Source organism: Suncus etruscus, chromosome 1 (assembly GCF_024139225.1).
Source record: "Suncus etruscus isolate mSunEtr1 chromosome 1, mSunEtr1.pri.cur, whole genome shotgun sequence".
Taxonomy (NCBI): Eukaryota; Metazoa; Chordata; class Mammalia; order Eulipotyphla; family Soricidae; genus Suncus; species Suncus etruscus.
The window spans coordinates 101,564,319-101,581,199 of NC_064848.1; the positions used below are offsets into that span (position 1 = coordinate 101,564,319).

The following is a 16,881-nucleotide window of genomic DNA, read 5'->3' on the forward strand; positions in this document are numbered from 1 at the left end:
TTATGTACAGAATTTATGTCCCAAAACTCCCTGCATAATGTAGAAATTAAACTACACATATGACTGAGAAAATAAAAAATCATAAACATGAATTTCAAATAAACATTTTATTCCACTCTTATATTTTTCATTCTACTGTATCCAGGGCTCTCTTGGGCCCTGTAAAGTAGGATCAACTAGCTACCAACTAACTAGAAATAATTATCTGCATTTTAACGATAGTATCTTAGGCAGGTGAAGTCTCAGATTCCACAAAGCTTCTACAAAATGACTCTAAATTGTGCAGAATAATACAGTGATAATTAAACACAGACCTCTTGATCCAATAAACTCAACTAAGTTCAAATACTATTTACATATTAAATTATCCATTGTTTAATATATCATCTAAATAGCCTAAAAATATAATCTGAATAAATCTTACAAATAAAGATCTGGTTTTTGCACACTGTTCAGTAGATAGGTTTGGTTTCCACAAGTGTCAATTGTGGATGAAGACTGCTATGTAGTAGTCACTAATAGTGCTAGTATTATTTTATTATTTTAATGTTTTATTACATTAATTTGAATGTTAAAATTTAATTAATAGCTAATTTATTATTTACTTTAATTAAAATGTTAAAGTTAATTTTAACATTTAATACAAGAAACTACCTAAATTCATATTTAAAATATTTAGTATTTTTTTCTTGTATTTTTTTGGGGGGGTCACACCCAGCAGCACTCAGGGATTACTGTGAAATCACTCAGAAATCACCCCTGGAAGTCACAGGGGACCAGATGGGATGCCAGGATTCGAACCACCATCCTTCTGCATACAAGGCAAACACCTTACCTCCATGCCATCTCTCCAGCCCCAATATTTAGTATTTTAAAATATAACAAAAATCCAGCTATTTGTTTAATCCTTCAATCTTTAATAAGTTTTACTGAATGGATTAAACACATTGTTCATCTCATCATAATGAATCAAGAAAAAGTTCATCTCTGCCTGTGCAATATCATGGCATGATCAAGCAAATAACTATCGCTTTCCCCAGTAAGTAGAGTTAATCTAAAAAAATGAAATGAATCTATCTAAGGTTGCACAAAACAAAGATATAAATGCAGGATATGGAACATAATTGCCCTATGCTATTTTTGACAACCAAGACCAGATTTTTACAGAATAAATATTAACTCTCTCTGCAGGGCAGCATCCTAAGACTTTCATCAAAAGAGATGGTCAGCTAGGATTTGTATTTCTCTGATCCACCCAGTCCAAATGCTTCATATCTTATGTTTGTTAACTTCTCAGTTACCTTTTGTACTCTGAGATATGCTAGTTCTATAAAGATATTCTTTCCAGTAATTAAGGAGTTACCCACCCACTTAATTTTATATTTTGATAGACTTAATAAAGCTATATACTTAATTTAACCTACAGAAACCAAGGCAGTTTTCTTAGATCACGAAGACTGCAAGAACAAAAAGTGATACAAAATTAATATGCAAGGGAAAATTTAAACTGTAGATGTTTTTAAATCTGTAGTCAACTAGACAACTAGAGAGTAAATACTTTGGAGGAGGGAATTCGATACTCTGGTAAAACAGAGACCAAAAGATTAAAACAATAGTTGTGATTAAAGAAAAATTTATTAACATACAATTAAAGAGAGAACTTAAGTATCAGTGAAAAAAATAATTAATTTAAAAAAAGATTCTAGGGACCAGAGTAACTTTCTTTACATAGGTTGACCTAAGTACAATCCCTGGCTCCCCATATGGTTCCCGAGCACTACCAAGAGTAATCCTTGAGCACAGAGACAGGACTAAGACCTGAGCACCTCCCAGGTATGGTTCAAAAACACAAAATCTAACTGTAACTGCCTTTAATTCATTCATTTTTGGTTTTGAAGCCATAGTTGGTGATGTTCAGCACCACTTCTAGTTCTGCACTAGTGGTGCTTGGGGACCATCTAGGATGCTGGGGTTTTAAAGCAAATGCTTTACCTGTTGTGCTATCTCTCCTGTCATATAACTGACCTTAAAATGAAAAAATTCGGGCCCGGAGAGATAGCACAGTGGTGTTTGCCTTGCAAGCAGCCAATCCAGGACCAAAGGTGGTTGGTTCGAATCCCGGTGTCCCATATGGTCCCCCGTGCCTGCCAGGAGCTATTTCTGAGCAGACAGCCAGGAGTTACCCCTGAGCAATGCCGGTGTGGCCCAAAACCCAAAAACCAAAAAAAAAAAAAAAAGAAAAAATTCACTGGCTTAAAATACGTAAGATAGGAGCCAGCAAGTTGACTCAATGGGTGAAAAAGCATGCTTTACCACAAAGCCCTGAGCTCAATCTCCACACTGTATGGTCACCTGACACCACAGAAAATACCCAAGCATCAGTGAGTGTGACCCTACCCAGTTATATGTGGGGAGGCTTTTATATATATATATACACACATATATACATACACATATATGTATATATGATAGATATATGATATATATGGGACAAGTATATTATATATATGGGAGGGTCATATATCAGAAAACTGATACAATTCAAAAGCATATAGATATTCAAAAAGAACATTAGCTGTTGCTCAGAGATCTCTAACTGGATACTGTCTGAAGACAGTGAAGGAAGCAATTTTAGAAAGTAAACTCTAGAGCTAGTCTTCAAAAATAGGTGACAAAACCCATAGTTGTCCACTTTTAAAATATTTTTTCTAGAAACAATAGTGTTTATTTTGAGAATTTTTTATTAAATTATCATGAAATACAGAAAAAATGCTAAAAAAAGGTTGAGCTTTTGGTTTTTTCAAACATCCAACCCTTCACCAGTGTTCATTTCCTTCCTCCAATTTCCCAGTTATCAACTTTATACAAAAATATGTTTGGGGCCAGAGAGCTAGTACAAGAGGTTAGGGCCTTACTTTGCACAAGGCCAACCTGAGTTCAATCCCTTGTATCCTATACGGTACTCTGAGCACATCAGGGAGTGATTCCTGAGTGTAGAGCCAGGAATAACCCAAGTACTTCTGGGTATGAACAAACCAAACCAAACCAAACCAAACAAAACAAAAATATGCTTCAAGTCATTAATTTAAATGTGTTTAGATATTTTCAATTGTCAGCAAATTTAAATTCTTTAAAATGTATTCTGTTAATGTTTTAGAAAATGTGAATTTAATTTTGACACATTTTTATCACTTTTGCTAAAATTTAATTGCAACATGGAATATATAATCATATCAATGAAGCTTCCAACATTATGACTAATGGTATAACTTGTATTTGAATGGATATTTTATCCATACATAATTTTTAATTTCATCATCAGTCATTTAGAAAATATGAGTTATGCAGGTCTGTAATATGTTGCTACATTTCTTTAAAAATTTAACAAAAGGAATAATAGTACACTAAAATGAATTATAACAGAGAAGGCTGACTATCAAGTTATAAAATTTAATATGATGAATGCAAGAAGTGAATACAATTCCAAGTTTCTAATTTTTTACTTGAAAACTTCATGATTTTCAGCAACCACTGTCAGCTACTATTCTTGAAGTAACAAGGTCACTTCATATATTTTTCTTCACAAAATTTTTACTAAATGACTAAGTCTAAAAAGTTTGTTTGTACCTTTTCTTAAAAGCAAAAAGAATATAACATGAAAAAAGTCCTATCTCAATTCACAAGCCAAACAACTTCATGAAACCTTTTCCTGAGACAACAATATTCCAATATTTCTCCATGATTGTGTTATATTCACTCACTCATGATATTAAAAAACAAACAACAAGGACTGTAATTTAATAAAACTTACAGTGTTTACTGCACTATAGTAGGGTATTCCTTTTTGTCTGAAGGAGGCATACCCTGAAGTACTCTCAGCCTGATGCTTTTAAGTTACTCGAGCCTATGCTTACTTAGCAGGGCCATGAGATGCCAAGAGTTGAGCTTAGGGCTCCTATATGCAAACCATAAACCCCAGCCCTTTGATTATTTATCTCCCAGGCCCCATAATAGACATTTTTAGGTGGTGAACTAGGTTTTCATTCGTTTGTTGATCTTTTAGACTGAGTATGTGTCAGGGACTTAGTCAATAAGTATATAGTAATTATATTATATATGTATTAATAAGTATATTAGTCAATAAATATAGCTTGATATTACTTGTACTAAGGCTTTAATGACTGCATCAGCAGTGCAAATCAGTAAGTGAAAAAAAGGCATAAGTATTTTTGTTACAAAGTGAAAATAGGCTTGGCATCTTGGACACTCATGGCTCTAAAGAACAGAATGTCACTGGCTTAGGTTATTCAATTCACAAAATGTATAAATTTTATTGTATAGGAACTATTTTATTATTTCTTAAAAGGGAACATTTATTTCTGGAAAAGAAAAAATAAAAAACAACTTATAGTGATTAATTTTTTACCTTCATGTTTTCTACACAGGTAACATTGACGATGAGCATTCTAAAATATCTACATGAAATTTAAACAAGGGGCCAGAGAGATAGACAGCAGTAGGGCATTTGCCTTGCATACAGCTAACCCTGTATGGACCTGGGTTAGATCCCTGGTGTCTCATATGGTCCCCCAAGCCAGGAGTGATTTCTGAGTACACAGCCAGGAGTAACCTCTGAGTGTCACTGGGTGTAGTCCAAAAACCAAAAGAAAAGAAATGTAAACATGGGACCGAAGCAGTGGCACAAGTGATAAGGCATCTGCCTTGCATGCACTAGCCTAGGATAGACCACAGTTCAATCCCCTGGCATTTCAGATGGTCCCTCAAGCCAGGAGTGATTTCTGAGCACATAGCCAGGAGTAACCACTGAGCATCATCAGGTGTGACCGAAAACCAAAAAAAAAAAAAAATGTAAACAGTACTCTGAAAGATATTAACTTTGGTCCAATATATAAAGCTAACGATGAGGAAAAAAGCATTCAATATACCAGAGTTGAGAAATTCGTTTGGAATTATACACATTTCAAGTTAACACTTATGTCATGTCTTACCTTAGCTCTAGAGGAATTGACATTTTCCATATTCTCAATGCTGCAGATACAATTCTGTGAGACCTTCCGGCAAGCCACTCGAATATAATCCCAGAAGCTACGGGGACTTTCATATCCAAACCAGGTTACCTGACCTTCAGGAGAAAAATCATAATAATAAAATAATTTGGTAATACAAAATAAAATAAAACTAAATAAAATATTTAAAATAGAGAAACAAAATTTTAAAAAATAAAAGATAACATGATGTGCTAATAGTGGAAAAACAAAATCTATGCTAAAAAAGCTTAAATCTGGTCATTACAATTAATTCAAAGTGATAACTTGAGTGATTTATTTAGTAAATCTGATCATAGTTTTTTCAACAATAAAATCAAACTAAATGAAATTTATAAGGGACCAGAAACTAAAATATTTCTAGAAGCTTAATATCTTACTCTAGTACTGCCTTTTAAATAGCACACAGAAAACATTATGGGGTTCATATTTTGGATGGACTTAAAGAACCCCAGGTACCGCAAATCTTTTGCAATTCTCAAGAGGGTCAGGTTGTGTGATGAAAAGGTGCCCAGGAACCCACACAACACAAGAAAATCTCAAAAGATAATGGGGAAACCTATACTTCCATCATAAGTATAAGACCTGTATTACACCACCTCTTTACCTGCTTTTCCCCATCACTCTGCTCCTTTAATCACTTTTTATTTCATGTTTATAAATCTTTTTTTTTTTTTGGTTTTTGAGTCACACCCAGCAGTGCTCAGGGGTTACTCCTGGCTGTCTGCTCAGAAATAGCTCCTGGCAGGCACGGGGGACCATATGGGACACCGGGATTTGAACCAACCACCTTTGGTCCTGGATCGGCTGTTTGCAAGGCAAACGCCGCTGTGCTATCTCTCCAGGCCCTAAATCTTTTTTCTTTATATGTGTGTGTGAGCACATATATTTTTATTTCTATTTTTATCTGTTTTGGGTGTATGACCTATTTCTGTTTTCTTCTCTTTCCACCCTCAAATGCACCGGCAATATAACGTAGCACCATTTCTCCCTGCAAAGGCACACTAAAAAAACGGGGAAATCTTACATATAAAAACGAGCTCTTATCTACTAGAGATAAGAACTCATACTTTACAGGGGCATCTCCCACCTTGAAAATATGTCACATGGACCCAACTTGGACCCCAGGTGATTAGACACCAATCGTCCAGCCTTGAACACTGGATCCCAGACATAGAAATGACACAGTTCTTCACAACAGCCACAGGAAACAAATCCCATCCGGGACATCCTTAATACTGCTCGGACATCAATAAGTGCTAGCTCTAATTTGATATCCTGACAACGAGGAAACAGGGAATAACTTGACCTAAGAGCAGGTTATCCTACCTCACCAGCTAACGATAAGACAAAATCAGAAGACTTGTCACCCTTTGTCCAAATGCCAAGATCGCAATTTACAGATGACTGGCTGATAGAACCATGACCGGACTGTATGTATCCTGGGACCAATAAAAAAACCCTAGTCTAGGGTTTGAGCTATGACCTGCACAACCATGATCTCTAGTTCAGAGGTCTGTCTGAGACAATTTCAACAGAATGGGTCTTCTGGAAACATAATGAAAGACGCTATCCCAGGCCCTGTCCTAGGATCAGCGCAAAGACCAAGGCCACCAACCACAGAAAATGGATTAAAATGACACGGAGGGAACAGAACTTCTAGAACCACAAAGAAAGACTTCATCATAAGTTCCACTCCCTGACCTGTGCAGATACCAAGATCTCTAGATACAGAGGTCTGATTTTATCACCCAGAGGGAGCAGAAGTCTTCCATACACCACAAAAGCACCAAGGGGAGAGTAAATGAACCTGAAAGGAGTCTATAGTTAATCCCATGGCAATATACTTCAAGGGTGGAGAAACCCTGTTTCTCTTAGGCCAAGGGAATTCCTTTTCGAATGACCCCAATATTTACTGTGCCTGTGCAGGAGGGAAGAAAAAAGAAAAAAAAAGGCAAAAAGCACAAATTTTGGAGCCCGGAGAGATAGCACAGTGGTGTTTGCCTTGCAAGCAGCAGATCCAGGACCAAAGGTGGTTGGTTCGAATCCCGGTGTCCCATATGGTCACCTGTGCCTGCCAGGAGCTATTTCTGAGCAGACAGTCAGGAGTAACCCCTGAGCAACGCTGGGTGTGGCCCCAAAACAAAACAAAACAAAACAAAACAAAAAGCACAAAATTTTTATTATTTATTTATCTAGTTTTAGCCGATTTATTTGTTTTGGTGTGGTTATTGAAGTTGTTGTCTCTGTTCATATTTATTTTTTTCTTCTTTTCTTTTCTTCCTTGATGTGCTCTGCCATGTTTTTTATCTCAAGACCATGGCCTTTATGTGGTGCTTATCTTTATTGTTGGAGTGTTCACTGGATGTTTTATTTGACACTTCTTTTTGACTGTTGTGGTGTTCCACCTCCTTTTTCCCCTTCGTCTCTCAAAACTAGGATGAGAGCTTCCAGAAGGACTCGCCCATTTTCGGTGTATTTGATTTTTTCCCCAGTTTATTACTTTTCTCTTCTTCAAACAAAACCACATAACTTGAACTATCTAGCCCCACCTCCCAACTAGAGTGGGAAATAAGGAAGGTACCAAGACCAAACAAGTGTAGGACCATTAAGTAGTTAGCTAGGCACAGAGGGGACCCTTATTCTGGCAGCCCCGGGGGTGAGGGAGGAGGATATGGGAGGTAGGATGGGAACAGAGGTGGAGGGAAAACAATTTGGTGATGGGAATTCACCTGATTTTATGTTAATATGTACCTAAAATATTATTGTCAATGATATGTAGGCCACTATGATTAAAATAAAAATTATATTAAAAAAGAAACTTTCCAATTTCTTAGTCATTTTTGGCAAAATAAATAGAATATAAACATATACTGTCATATTTTACATATAATAGCTAAGATATAGCTGCAAGTACTCCTATTGTCATATCCTTTTGTTACCATTAGATATTGTTAATTCTTCCTTGACAAATCCATGATTTGGTCTTATCTCTAGGTGAAAATGTGATCACTATTCAACCACTTTTGAAGTTATCAAGAAAAATGAAACAGGCATCATGTGATTCTCTTAGAAAAATCATTACAATGTTTAAGAATCCAAAGAGATTTTATGAGGTCACGGAGGGTACAATGACTTGTAATTTCATCTAAATTCTTAACTAGCAGCTCCAGTTAGTGAGCCTCTTCAATGAGTCATTTGGAAGTGGATTTTCTTTCTAGATGTTTCAACTACTACTGGCTTTAGTCCTTACCAGCAATTTTACTAAGGTTTGTTAGGAAAGATCTGCCTTTGCTTACAGTAGCTAAACAAGACTAATATTTTATTTTAATAGAATATATATTTATATATATTATATATTTATATATATTTATATTTTAGCAGTAATAATTACTTGAAACAAACATATTATTTTAGCTTGAAATACAGCATAGGAGATAAGACACTTGACTTTCTTTAATGTCACTAATCAAAATTTGATTTCACCCACACTGGCCCAGATGTATGGTTATGAGGGGTCCCAAAGGGAAAAAAATGTATTATTTATATTACATTAAATTTTTATATATGAAAAATCCTAAAAATCAACTCAATGAAAAATCAGAATTTATAATTTTTCTGCAAATAATTTATATAATTAAACTGTAAAAAGAAATAACAAATAGCTAAATTTATTTTAAAATTTATTAAAGAATAAAAACAGAACCCCAGTTACATTATTTCTAGGCTTAAGAAACAGAAAAGGTGAAAAGGTGGGGGAGTAAGACAAGAATTTCCTCCCTTCATAAGGATAATTAAAAGAAACAAAGCATGTCTTCTATCCCAAAAGTAAACACAATCAGTAAGAATTGTACATTCAGTGTCATTCATGTCTACTCTCTAGTTATCAAACTCCACTTTGTCATTCATCTCTTCTTTTCTAGTCAACAAGTCAGAAAGGGCTGGCAGGCAATTTACTATTCCAGTCTTTCAGATGTGTGTAATTAGTTACAGATATGTTTGTTCAGAAACAAATCTTCCTTTTTCATTTTTATTTCACTACAACCAGTTACGCTCAGTGCTTGCTGCTCCAGGTTGCTCCTGACGCTCAGGGGATCATGAGGTGCTAAGAATTGAACCCAGACTCTGCATGTGAAGCATGCACACTAGACTTTGATAGATCCCTGACTAGAAAAACAAAATGTTTTGTCTGAGTCTCCTATTAGCATTATTATGCAAGTATCTGAATACTAGGTTCATCATGATCCATTTATTATTCTTAACATTTTAAAACATTATTAAAGGAACATCTTAATCCTCTTCAGTTGTCTAGAATTATTGTTTACCTAAGAAAGTTATTTAAAACAATGAAGAAAGTTTTGTGTCTATGTTTATAAATCTGTGCTTACTGCTTTTAAATTTAAATTATTTATCTCAAAATGTCCCTCTGTCGTAATAGCTTCTCTCCAGCAAAATCAACAGATGCTTTTGTCAGCAAGGACCAGTTTACATTATATTTCAGTAGTTCTCAACCACAGCAGCCTAAAAGTAACAAGGTTGCTTTTAAGAAATATTCGTGCCTGTGCTGCATCCAAACTAAATAATGAAAACCTTTATTTAGGTCATGGGTCAGGTATTAGTATTTCCAGAAAAAAAAAAAAATCTCATGGTATTTGTACTAATGGATAATCCAAATCTTTTTTTTTTTTTTTTTTTTTTTTTGGTTTGAGGCCACACCTGGCTATGCTCAGAGGTTACTCTAGATTGCACTCAGGAATTACTCCTGATGGGCTCAATGGTTTATATAGGATGTCAGGGATCAAGCTCAGATTGTCCAGTGTGGAAATACCTTACATATTATGTTCACTATTTAACCTCATCATTCAGAACTTTTTTTGGTTTTATTTTAGGGCCACATTAGGCTACTACTCAGGAGTTACTCATGTGCTACTCTATTCTCAGGAATCACTCCTGGAAGCTTAGGGTGGGGCATATTTTATGTAGAGGATTGAACCTGGGTCAGTAAAATGCAAGGTAAATGGCCTACTTCCTGAAATATGGCTCCCACTCTCAGAACATTTTAAAGTCTTCTTTTTTATAAACCATCAGCGATACACAGTGAATCAGACCTTCGCTGTGAAATCATAAATAACATACTTGGCTTACTTATTATCTAATGGCTGACTCACATATTAGGTAATAAGGTCACTAAAATAAGGATTGCATGTCATTTATCTTTAGCACATCCTCCAGCACTTGCTCAATTAGGCAATACATGTTAAATAAACCTGGATTGGTAAACCAGTATAAAATAGATCTTTTATTTGGTGGGGAGGGGGGCTTATGGGTCATACCCAGAGGCGCTCATGGGTTACTCCTGGTTCTGCATTCAGAAATCATTCCTGGCAGGCTTGAGGGACAATATAGGATGCCAGGTATTCAACCTGGGTTGGCTGAAAGCAAGGCAAATACTCTACCCACTATGTGATCACTCCTGCCCCCAAAATAATTATTCTAATTGAAATGAATATAAAAATTTAAATTTTCAAAATCAAGTGGCATCTAACAGTTCAATAATAATGTTATAAAGAGGCCTATATTAAAATATTAAATATTCCACATATATATTTAACTTTGTGTATATATAATTAAAAATAAAAGTATCTTTAATCCTCACTTAAATATCAAAATATTTTTATGACTCTTTAAAAATAAAATCATTGGCTTTTTCCACTCTGGAGATCATATTCTCTCTTAAACACTTTCTCTCTTTTTGTCTTTCTCTCACTCTTTTCTATTTTTCTCCTCACAGTTCTCTAACAAAGTTTATTTTGATTCACTAAAAAATTAAAATAACAATCAGATCACAATACTTATAAAATCTAAAGGAACACTTATCATTTCCTCCTCCCTCTGTCTCCCTGTCACTTTAATTTGTTCTCACTCTGAATTTAAAAAAGGGGGGGGAGTTCTGCAACAGTATCACAGTCTGCTGATTTTTAGGGTACTTTTCACATCATAAATTTATTAGTAATTTGGAAGGAGGCAGGGTGCTTGGTGATAAAGAACATGGATTTTTAAAAATTTGATGGACATAAATTAGATCACTTTCTAGCTGTGTATTCTTGAGCACATTACTTAACTTCACTAAATAAATCTGAATTTCTTCTGTAAGTGACAACAATGGCAGTATCTTTATGGTAACACTGTGTGAATGAGATGAGAAAACAAGTGTAGTTAGTACTTAGAAACAGTTTAGTAGACTTTTTTTTTTAAATATATATATATTTTTTTTTTGGGGGGGGTCACACCCGGCAGTGCTCAGGGTTACTCCTGGCTCCATGCTCAGAAATTGCTCCTGGCAAGCACGGGGGACCATATGGGACGCTGGGATTCGAACCAATGACCTCCTGCATGAAAGGCAAACGCCTTACCTCCATGCTATCTCTCCAGCCCAGTTTAGTAGACTTTTTAAGAAAGTTAATTACTTTTACTATTTCTATTTCAATAGATTAAATTAAAAACTCAACGGAAAGCCTCTCCAACAGAGTAACAGTAGCTGAGGACAGAATCAGTGAGCTGGAACATGAGATGAAGAGCAACTCCATACAGAAGAAGAGACTGGAAAAGAACCTTAAAGCAAATGATCAGACAATGGAAAAATTACTCAAAGAATGTGAACAGATGAAAATAGAAGTCCTTTACAAGTTCAACAGAAATAACTAAGAAGCATTGGAGTCCCAGAGTCCCAGGAAGAAAATCCCCAGGAATAATCAATTGTCAATGACATCATTACAGAGAAACTCCCAGAGCTATAGATGACATACAACCAAATCCTGCATGCTCAAAGAGTACCAGCTAAAAGAGGCACAAAGAAAAGCACCCCAAGACACATCCTAGTCAAAATGAAGAATCCTACAGATAGGGATAGAATACTAAAAGCAGCAAAATCAAAAAGTGAAACTACATTCAAAGGAGCATCCTTAAGATTTACAGCTGATCTGTTACAAGAAACCCTCAAGGCCAGAAGGCAGTGGTGGGATATAGCGACAAAACTCAATGAAATGAATGCTTCGCCTAAAATGCTGCACTCAGCCAGACTTACTTTCAGGTTTGAAAGAAGCATACATAGATTCATCGGGAAACAACAGCTCAAAAACTTTGCAGACTCAAAACCAGCCTTTAAGAAAAACTGAAAGGTCTACTTTAAGACAAGACAGACCAACAAACAACAAACCCCTACACAAAGATGACACTAAATCTCATGACAATTATCTGTCTCAATGACAATGGACTAATGCACCAGTTAGAGACACAGAGTGGCAAATGGATCAAAACGCTGAATCCAACATTCTGCTGCCTATAAGAAACACATCTACCTAAAGTCTTTAAATCAAAGGTCATCTAAGCAATCAACTCCCTTAAAAAAGCTGGAGTGGCCATATTAATATTAGATGACACAAACTTTAGACTTAGAAAAGTTATAAAAGACAAAGATAGACATTTTGTAATAATCAAGGGATATGTACAACAGGAAGAAATCACACTCCTAAACATATACATACCCAAAGAGGAACCAGCAAAATACTTAAAACAATTATTGACAAATCTGAAAGAAGACATAGATAACAACACAATAATAGTGGGAAACCTCAACACTGCCCTGTCACCCCTTGATAGGTCAACCAGGATTAAACCTAACAAGAATATGCTAGCTCTAAAAGGAGAAGTGGAAGAAAGTAGCCTAGTAGATATATATATATACATATATATATGTATATATATATATATGGCTCTCCAGTCCCAGAAAATTGAATATACATTCTTCTCCAGTGCATATGATCCATTTTCCAGGATAGACCACCTGTTGAAACATAAAACATATCTCTAAAAAAATCAAGAGGATAGAAATTGTACAAACTACCTTCTCAGATCAAAATGCACTGAAATTAAAAGTGAATTGCAAAGAGATACAGAGGAAAAACTTTAACACCTGGAAATTGAACAGCTCACTACTGAACAATCAGTGGTCAGAGATGAAATCAAACAGAAAGTCAAAAGATTCCTGGAAACAAATGCAAATGAAGAAACAAATTACAAGAATTTCTGGAACACAGCAAAAGCAGTACTAAGAGGAAAACTAATAATTTTACAAGCACACATCAGGAGGAAAGAAGGGGCCTACATTAGTAACTTAATGATACAACACAGGAAGTCAGAAAGTGATCGATAAAATGAACCAAAAATAGGCAGGTAGAAGAAAATAACAAAGCTTAGATAAGCACAAATTAATGAAGTGGAAAACAAAAGAACGATTTAAAAGATCAATGAAAGCAAAAGTTGGTTCCTTGAAAAAATCAACAAGATTAATAAACCACTAGCAAAACTCACAAAAAACATGGGAGAAACTTAATAAACCGAATTAGATATGAAAAGGGGAGATCACTACAGATACAACAGAGACTTAAACGGTAATCAGACTACTTTTAGAAACTCAATGCCACAAAACAAGAGAATCTGGAATAAATGGATAAATTCTTGGACTCCTAAAATCTCCCATGGTGAATCAGTATGATGTAGCATATCTAAACAGACCCATCACTATTGAGGAAATTAAAATGGTAATCAAAAGTCTTCCCAAAAACAAAAGCCCTGACCCAGATGGATTCACTAATGAATTCTTCCAAACCTTTCAAGAGGACCTACAACTAATCCTTTTCAGGTTCTTTCAGGAAATTGAAGAATCATAAACACTCCCAAATAGTTTTTATAAAGTTAACATCACCCTAATACCAAAACCAGATAGATTATGCCTAAAAAGAAAATTACAGACTAATATCCCTAATGAACACAGATGCAAAAATCTTCAACAAAATCCTAGCAAATAGGATCCAACACCTCATCAAGAAGGTCATATATTATGACCAAGTAGGTTTCATTCCAAAGATGCAAGGATGGTTTAACATAAGCAAATCAATCAACATAATACACCATATCAACAAAAGAAAAAAAAACAAATGATCATATCAATAAATGCAGAGAAAGCATTCGATAAGGTACAACACCCATTCATGATAAAAAAAAAACTCTCAATAAGATGGGATTGGAAGGAACTTTTATCAATATAGTTAAGTTCATCTATCACAAGTCAATGGCAAATATTATACTCAATGGGAAAAAACTGAAAACTTTTCCCCTAAAATCTGGCACAAGGCATGGCTGCCTCTTCTCCCCACTCCTATTCAATATAGTACTGGAAGTACTTGCAATAGTAACTAGGCAAGAAAAAGATTATCATGGGCATCCAGATAGGAAAGGAATAAATCAAGCTCTCACTCTTTGCAGATGACATGCTACTATATTTAGAAAACCTTAAAGATTATCAAAAGCTTGTAGAAATAATAAATTCATACACCAAATAGCAGGCTACAAAATAAACACATAAAAATCATGGCCTTCTTATACACAAATAATGAGAGAGAGAAATGGACGACAGCCAGGAGTAACCCCTGAGCAATGTTGGGTGTGACCCCCCCAAAAAAAAGTCCCAGGGGCTAGATCTATAGCACAGTGGTAGGGAGCTTGCCTTGTCCGCAGCTGTCCCAGGACAGACCTGGGTTCAATCCCCGGTGTCCCATATGGTCCCCCAAGCCTGGAGCAAATTCTGAGTACATAGCCAGAAGTAACCCGAGCATCACCGGGTGTGGCCCAAAAAAACAGAGAAACAAAAAGCAATCCCATTCACATTAGTGCCACAGAAGTTGAAACACCTTGGAGTCAACTTAACTGAAGAGGTAAAGGACCTATACAAAGAAAACACTGCTTCAAGAAATAAAAGAGGTCACATGGAAATAAAGATACATACCCTGCTCACTGATTGAATTAACATCATTAAAACTGCAAAAATTCCCAAAGCATTGTAAATATTTAATATAATTGCTCTAAGGATACCCATGACATTCTTCAAAGAAGTGGATCAAATACTCCTGAAATTCACTTGGAACAATAAACACTCATGATTAGCTAAAGCTAATGAATAAAGAATATGGGAGGCATCACTTACCCCAACTTTAAATTGTATTACAAAGCAATAATCATTAAAAATCATGGTATTGGAATAAAGAAAGACCCTAAGGTGAATGGAATAGACTTGAGTACTTAGTAAAATTCCCCTGGACATACAATAAATCTTTGTTAAAGGGGCAAGAAACATAAAATGGAGCAAGGAAAGCCTCTTCAACAAATGGTGTTGGGACAATTGGTCAGCTACATGCAAAAAAAAGCAAACTCAGACCTCCATCTAACACCATGCACAAAGGTCAAATACAAATGGACTAAAGACATTGATATCAGACCAAGATCATAAGGTATATAGAAGAACACATAGGTAAAACACTCCATGACATTGAAACTAAAGGCATCTTCAAGAAGGAAACATCACATTCCAAACAAGTGGAAGCAGAGATAAACAAATAGGACTATATTAAACTTAGGAGCTTCTTCACCTTAAAGGAAATAGTGACTAGGACACAAAGGCCACCTACAGAATGGGAAAACAATTCACCCATACCAATGAAATAAGGGGTTGATATCTAAGATATAAAAGATACTGACAGAATTCAACAAGAAAAATACATTTAATCCATCAAAAAGTGGGGAGAAAAAATTAACAGACACATCCTCAAAGAAGAAATACAAATGACCAGAAGGCACATGAAAATGTGCTCCACATCTCTAATCATCAGGGAGATGCAAATCAAAACAACAATGAGGTATCATCTCACACCACAGAGACTGGCACACATCACAGAAAACAAGAAAAATCAGTGCTGGCAGAGATGTGAGGAGAAAGGAATTCTTATTCACTGCTGGTGGGAATGCCGTATAGTCAAGCCTTTATGGAAAACAATATGGAGGGTCCTCAAAATATTGGAAATTGAGCTCCCAATGATTCAGCGATAACACGCGAACAGATATACCCTAGGAACACAAAAATACAATACAAAAATGCCTTCTGCACACCTATATTCCTTGCAGCATTATTTACAATAGCCAGAATCTGGAAACAACACAGATGCCCTACAAAAAATGAGTAGCTAAAGAAACTGTGGTACATATACACAATGGAATACTATGCAGCTGTCAGGAAAAATTAAGTCATGAAATTTTCCTATACATGGATGAATGTGGAAACTATTATGTTAAGTAAAATAAGAGGAATACAGATATAAAGTAGTCTTACTCATCTGTGGGATTTAAGAAAAAATAAAAGATAGTATGGGAGTAATGCTTAGAGATAATGAAATGAATTTTGAAAGGACCAGCCCATAATATAAAGCTTACCACAGAGTGGTGAATGTACTGCATAAAGTATTATGATAATGGTAGTCAGTGAGAGAGAAAGAATTTGTGTCTCAAAGACAGAGGGGGGGTGGGGAGAAGTGAGATTGGGGAGCATTGGTGGTGCGAAGGGTGCACTAGTGAAGGATAGTGTACACTGTACGAGTGAAATCCAACAATGACTATTACATAATCACAGTGCTTAAATAAATCAATTAATAAAACAAAACCCATGTAACATGACCTAGAAAAAAATAAAATTTATCAACTAAGGACTATTATGTTCAGATATTTTTCATGTCATAATCAATTTCACCACTAAGTATGAAAATACACAATCTACTATAAAATTCACTTTATAGATGAGAATATTTTTGTGGGTTTTGGGGGGATGGTGTTGCTTGGAGGCTGTTCATAGTGGTGTTCAAAGGACCTTGCTGTATCTAGAATCAAACCTAGTCATCCCATCTTCAAAGCTTAAACTCAATTCTTTGTT

At 35.4% G+C, this 16,881-nt stretch overlaps 1 protein-coding gene across 2 annotated transcripts in view; it reads right to left on the reverse strand.

The window, feature by feature from the left end:
* The window catches only part of RUNDC3B (RUN domain containing 3B), a 152,652-nt gene that overhangs the window by 78,855 nt on the left and 56,916 nt on the right, over positions 1–16,881 (reverse strand). For both annotated transcript variants that reach the window (XM_049769034.1, XM_049769028.1), the window contains exon 3: positions 5,010–5,143. In XM_049769034.1, the coding sequence (XP_049624991.1) occupies positions 5,010–5,143 (134 nt within the window). The remainder of the gene's footprint in view (positions 1–5,009; positions 5,144–16,881) is intronic.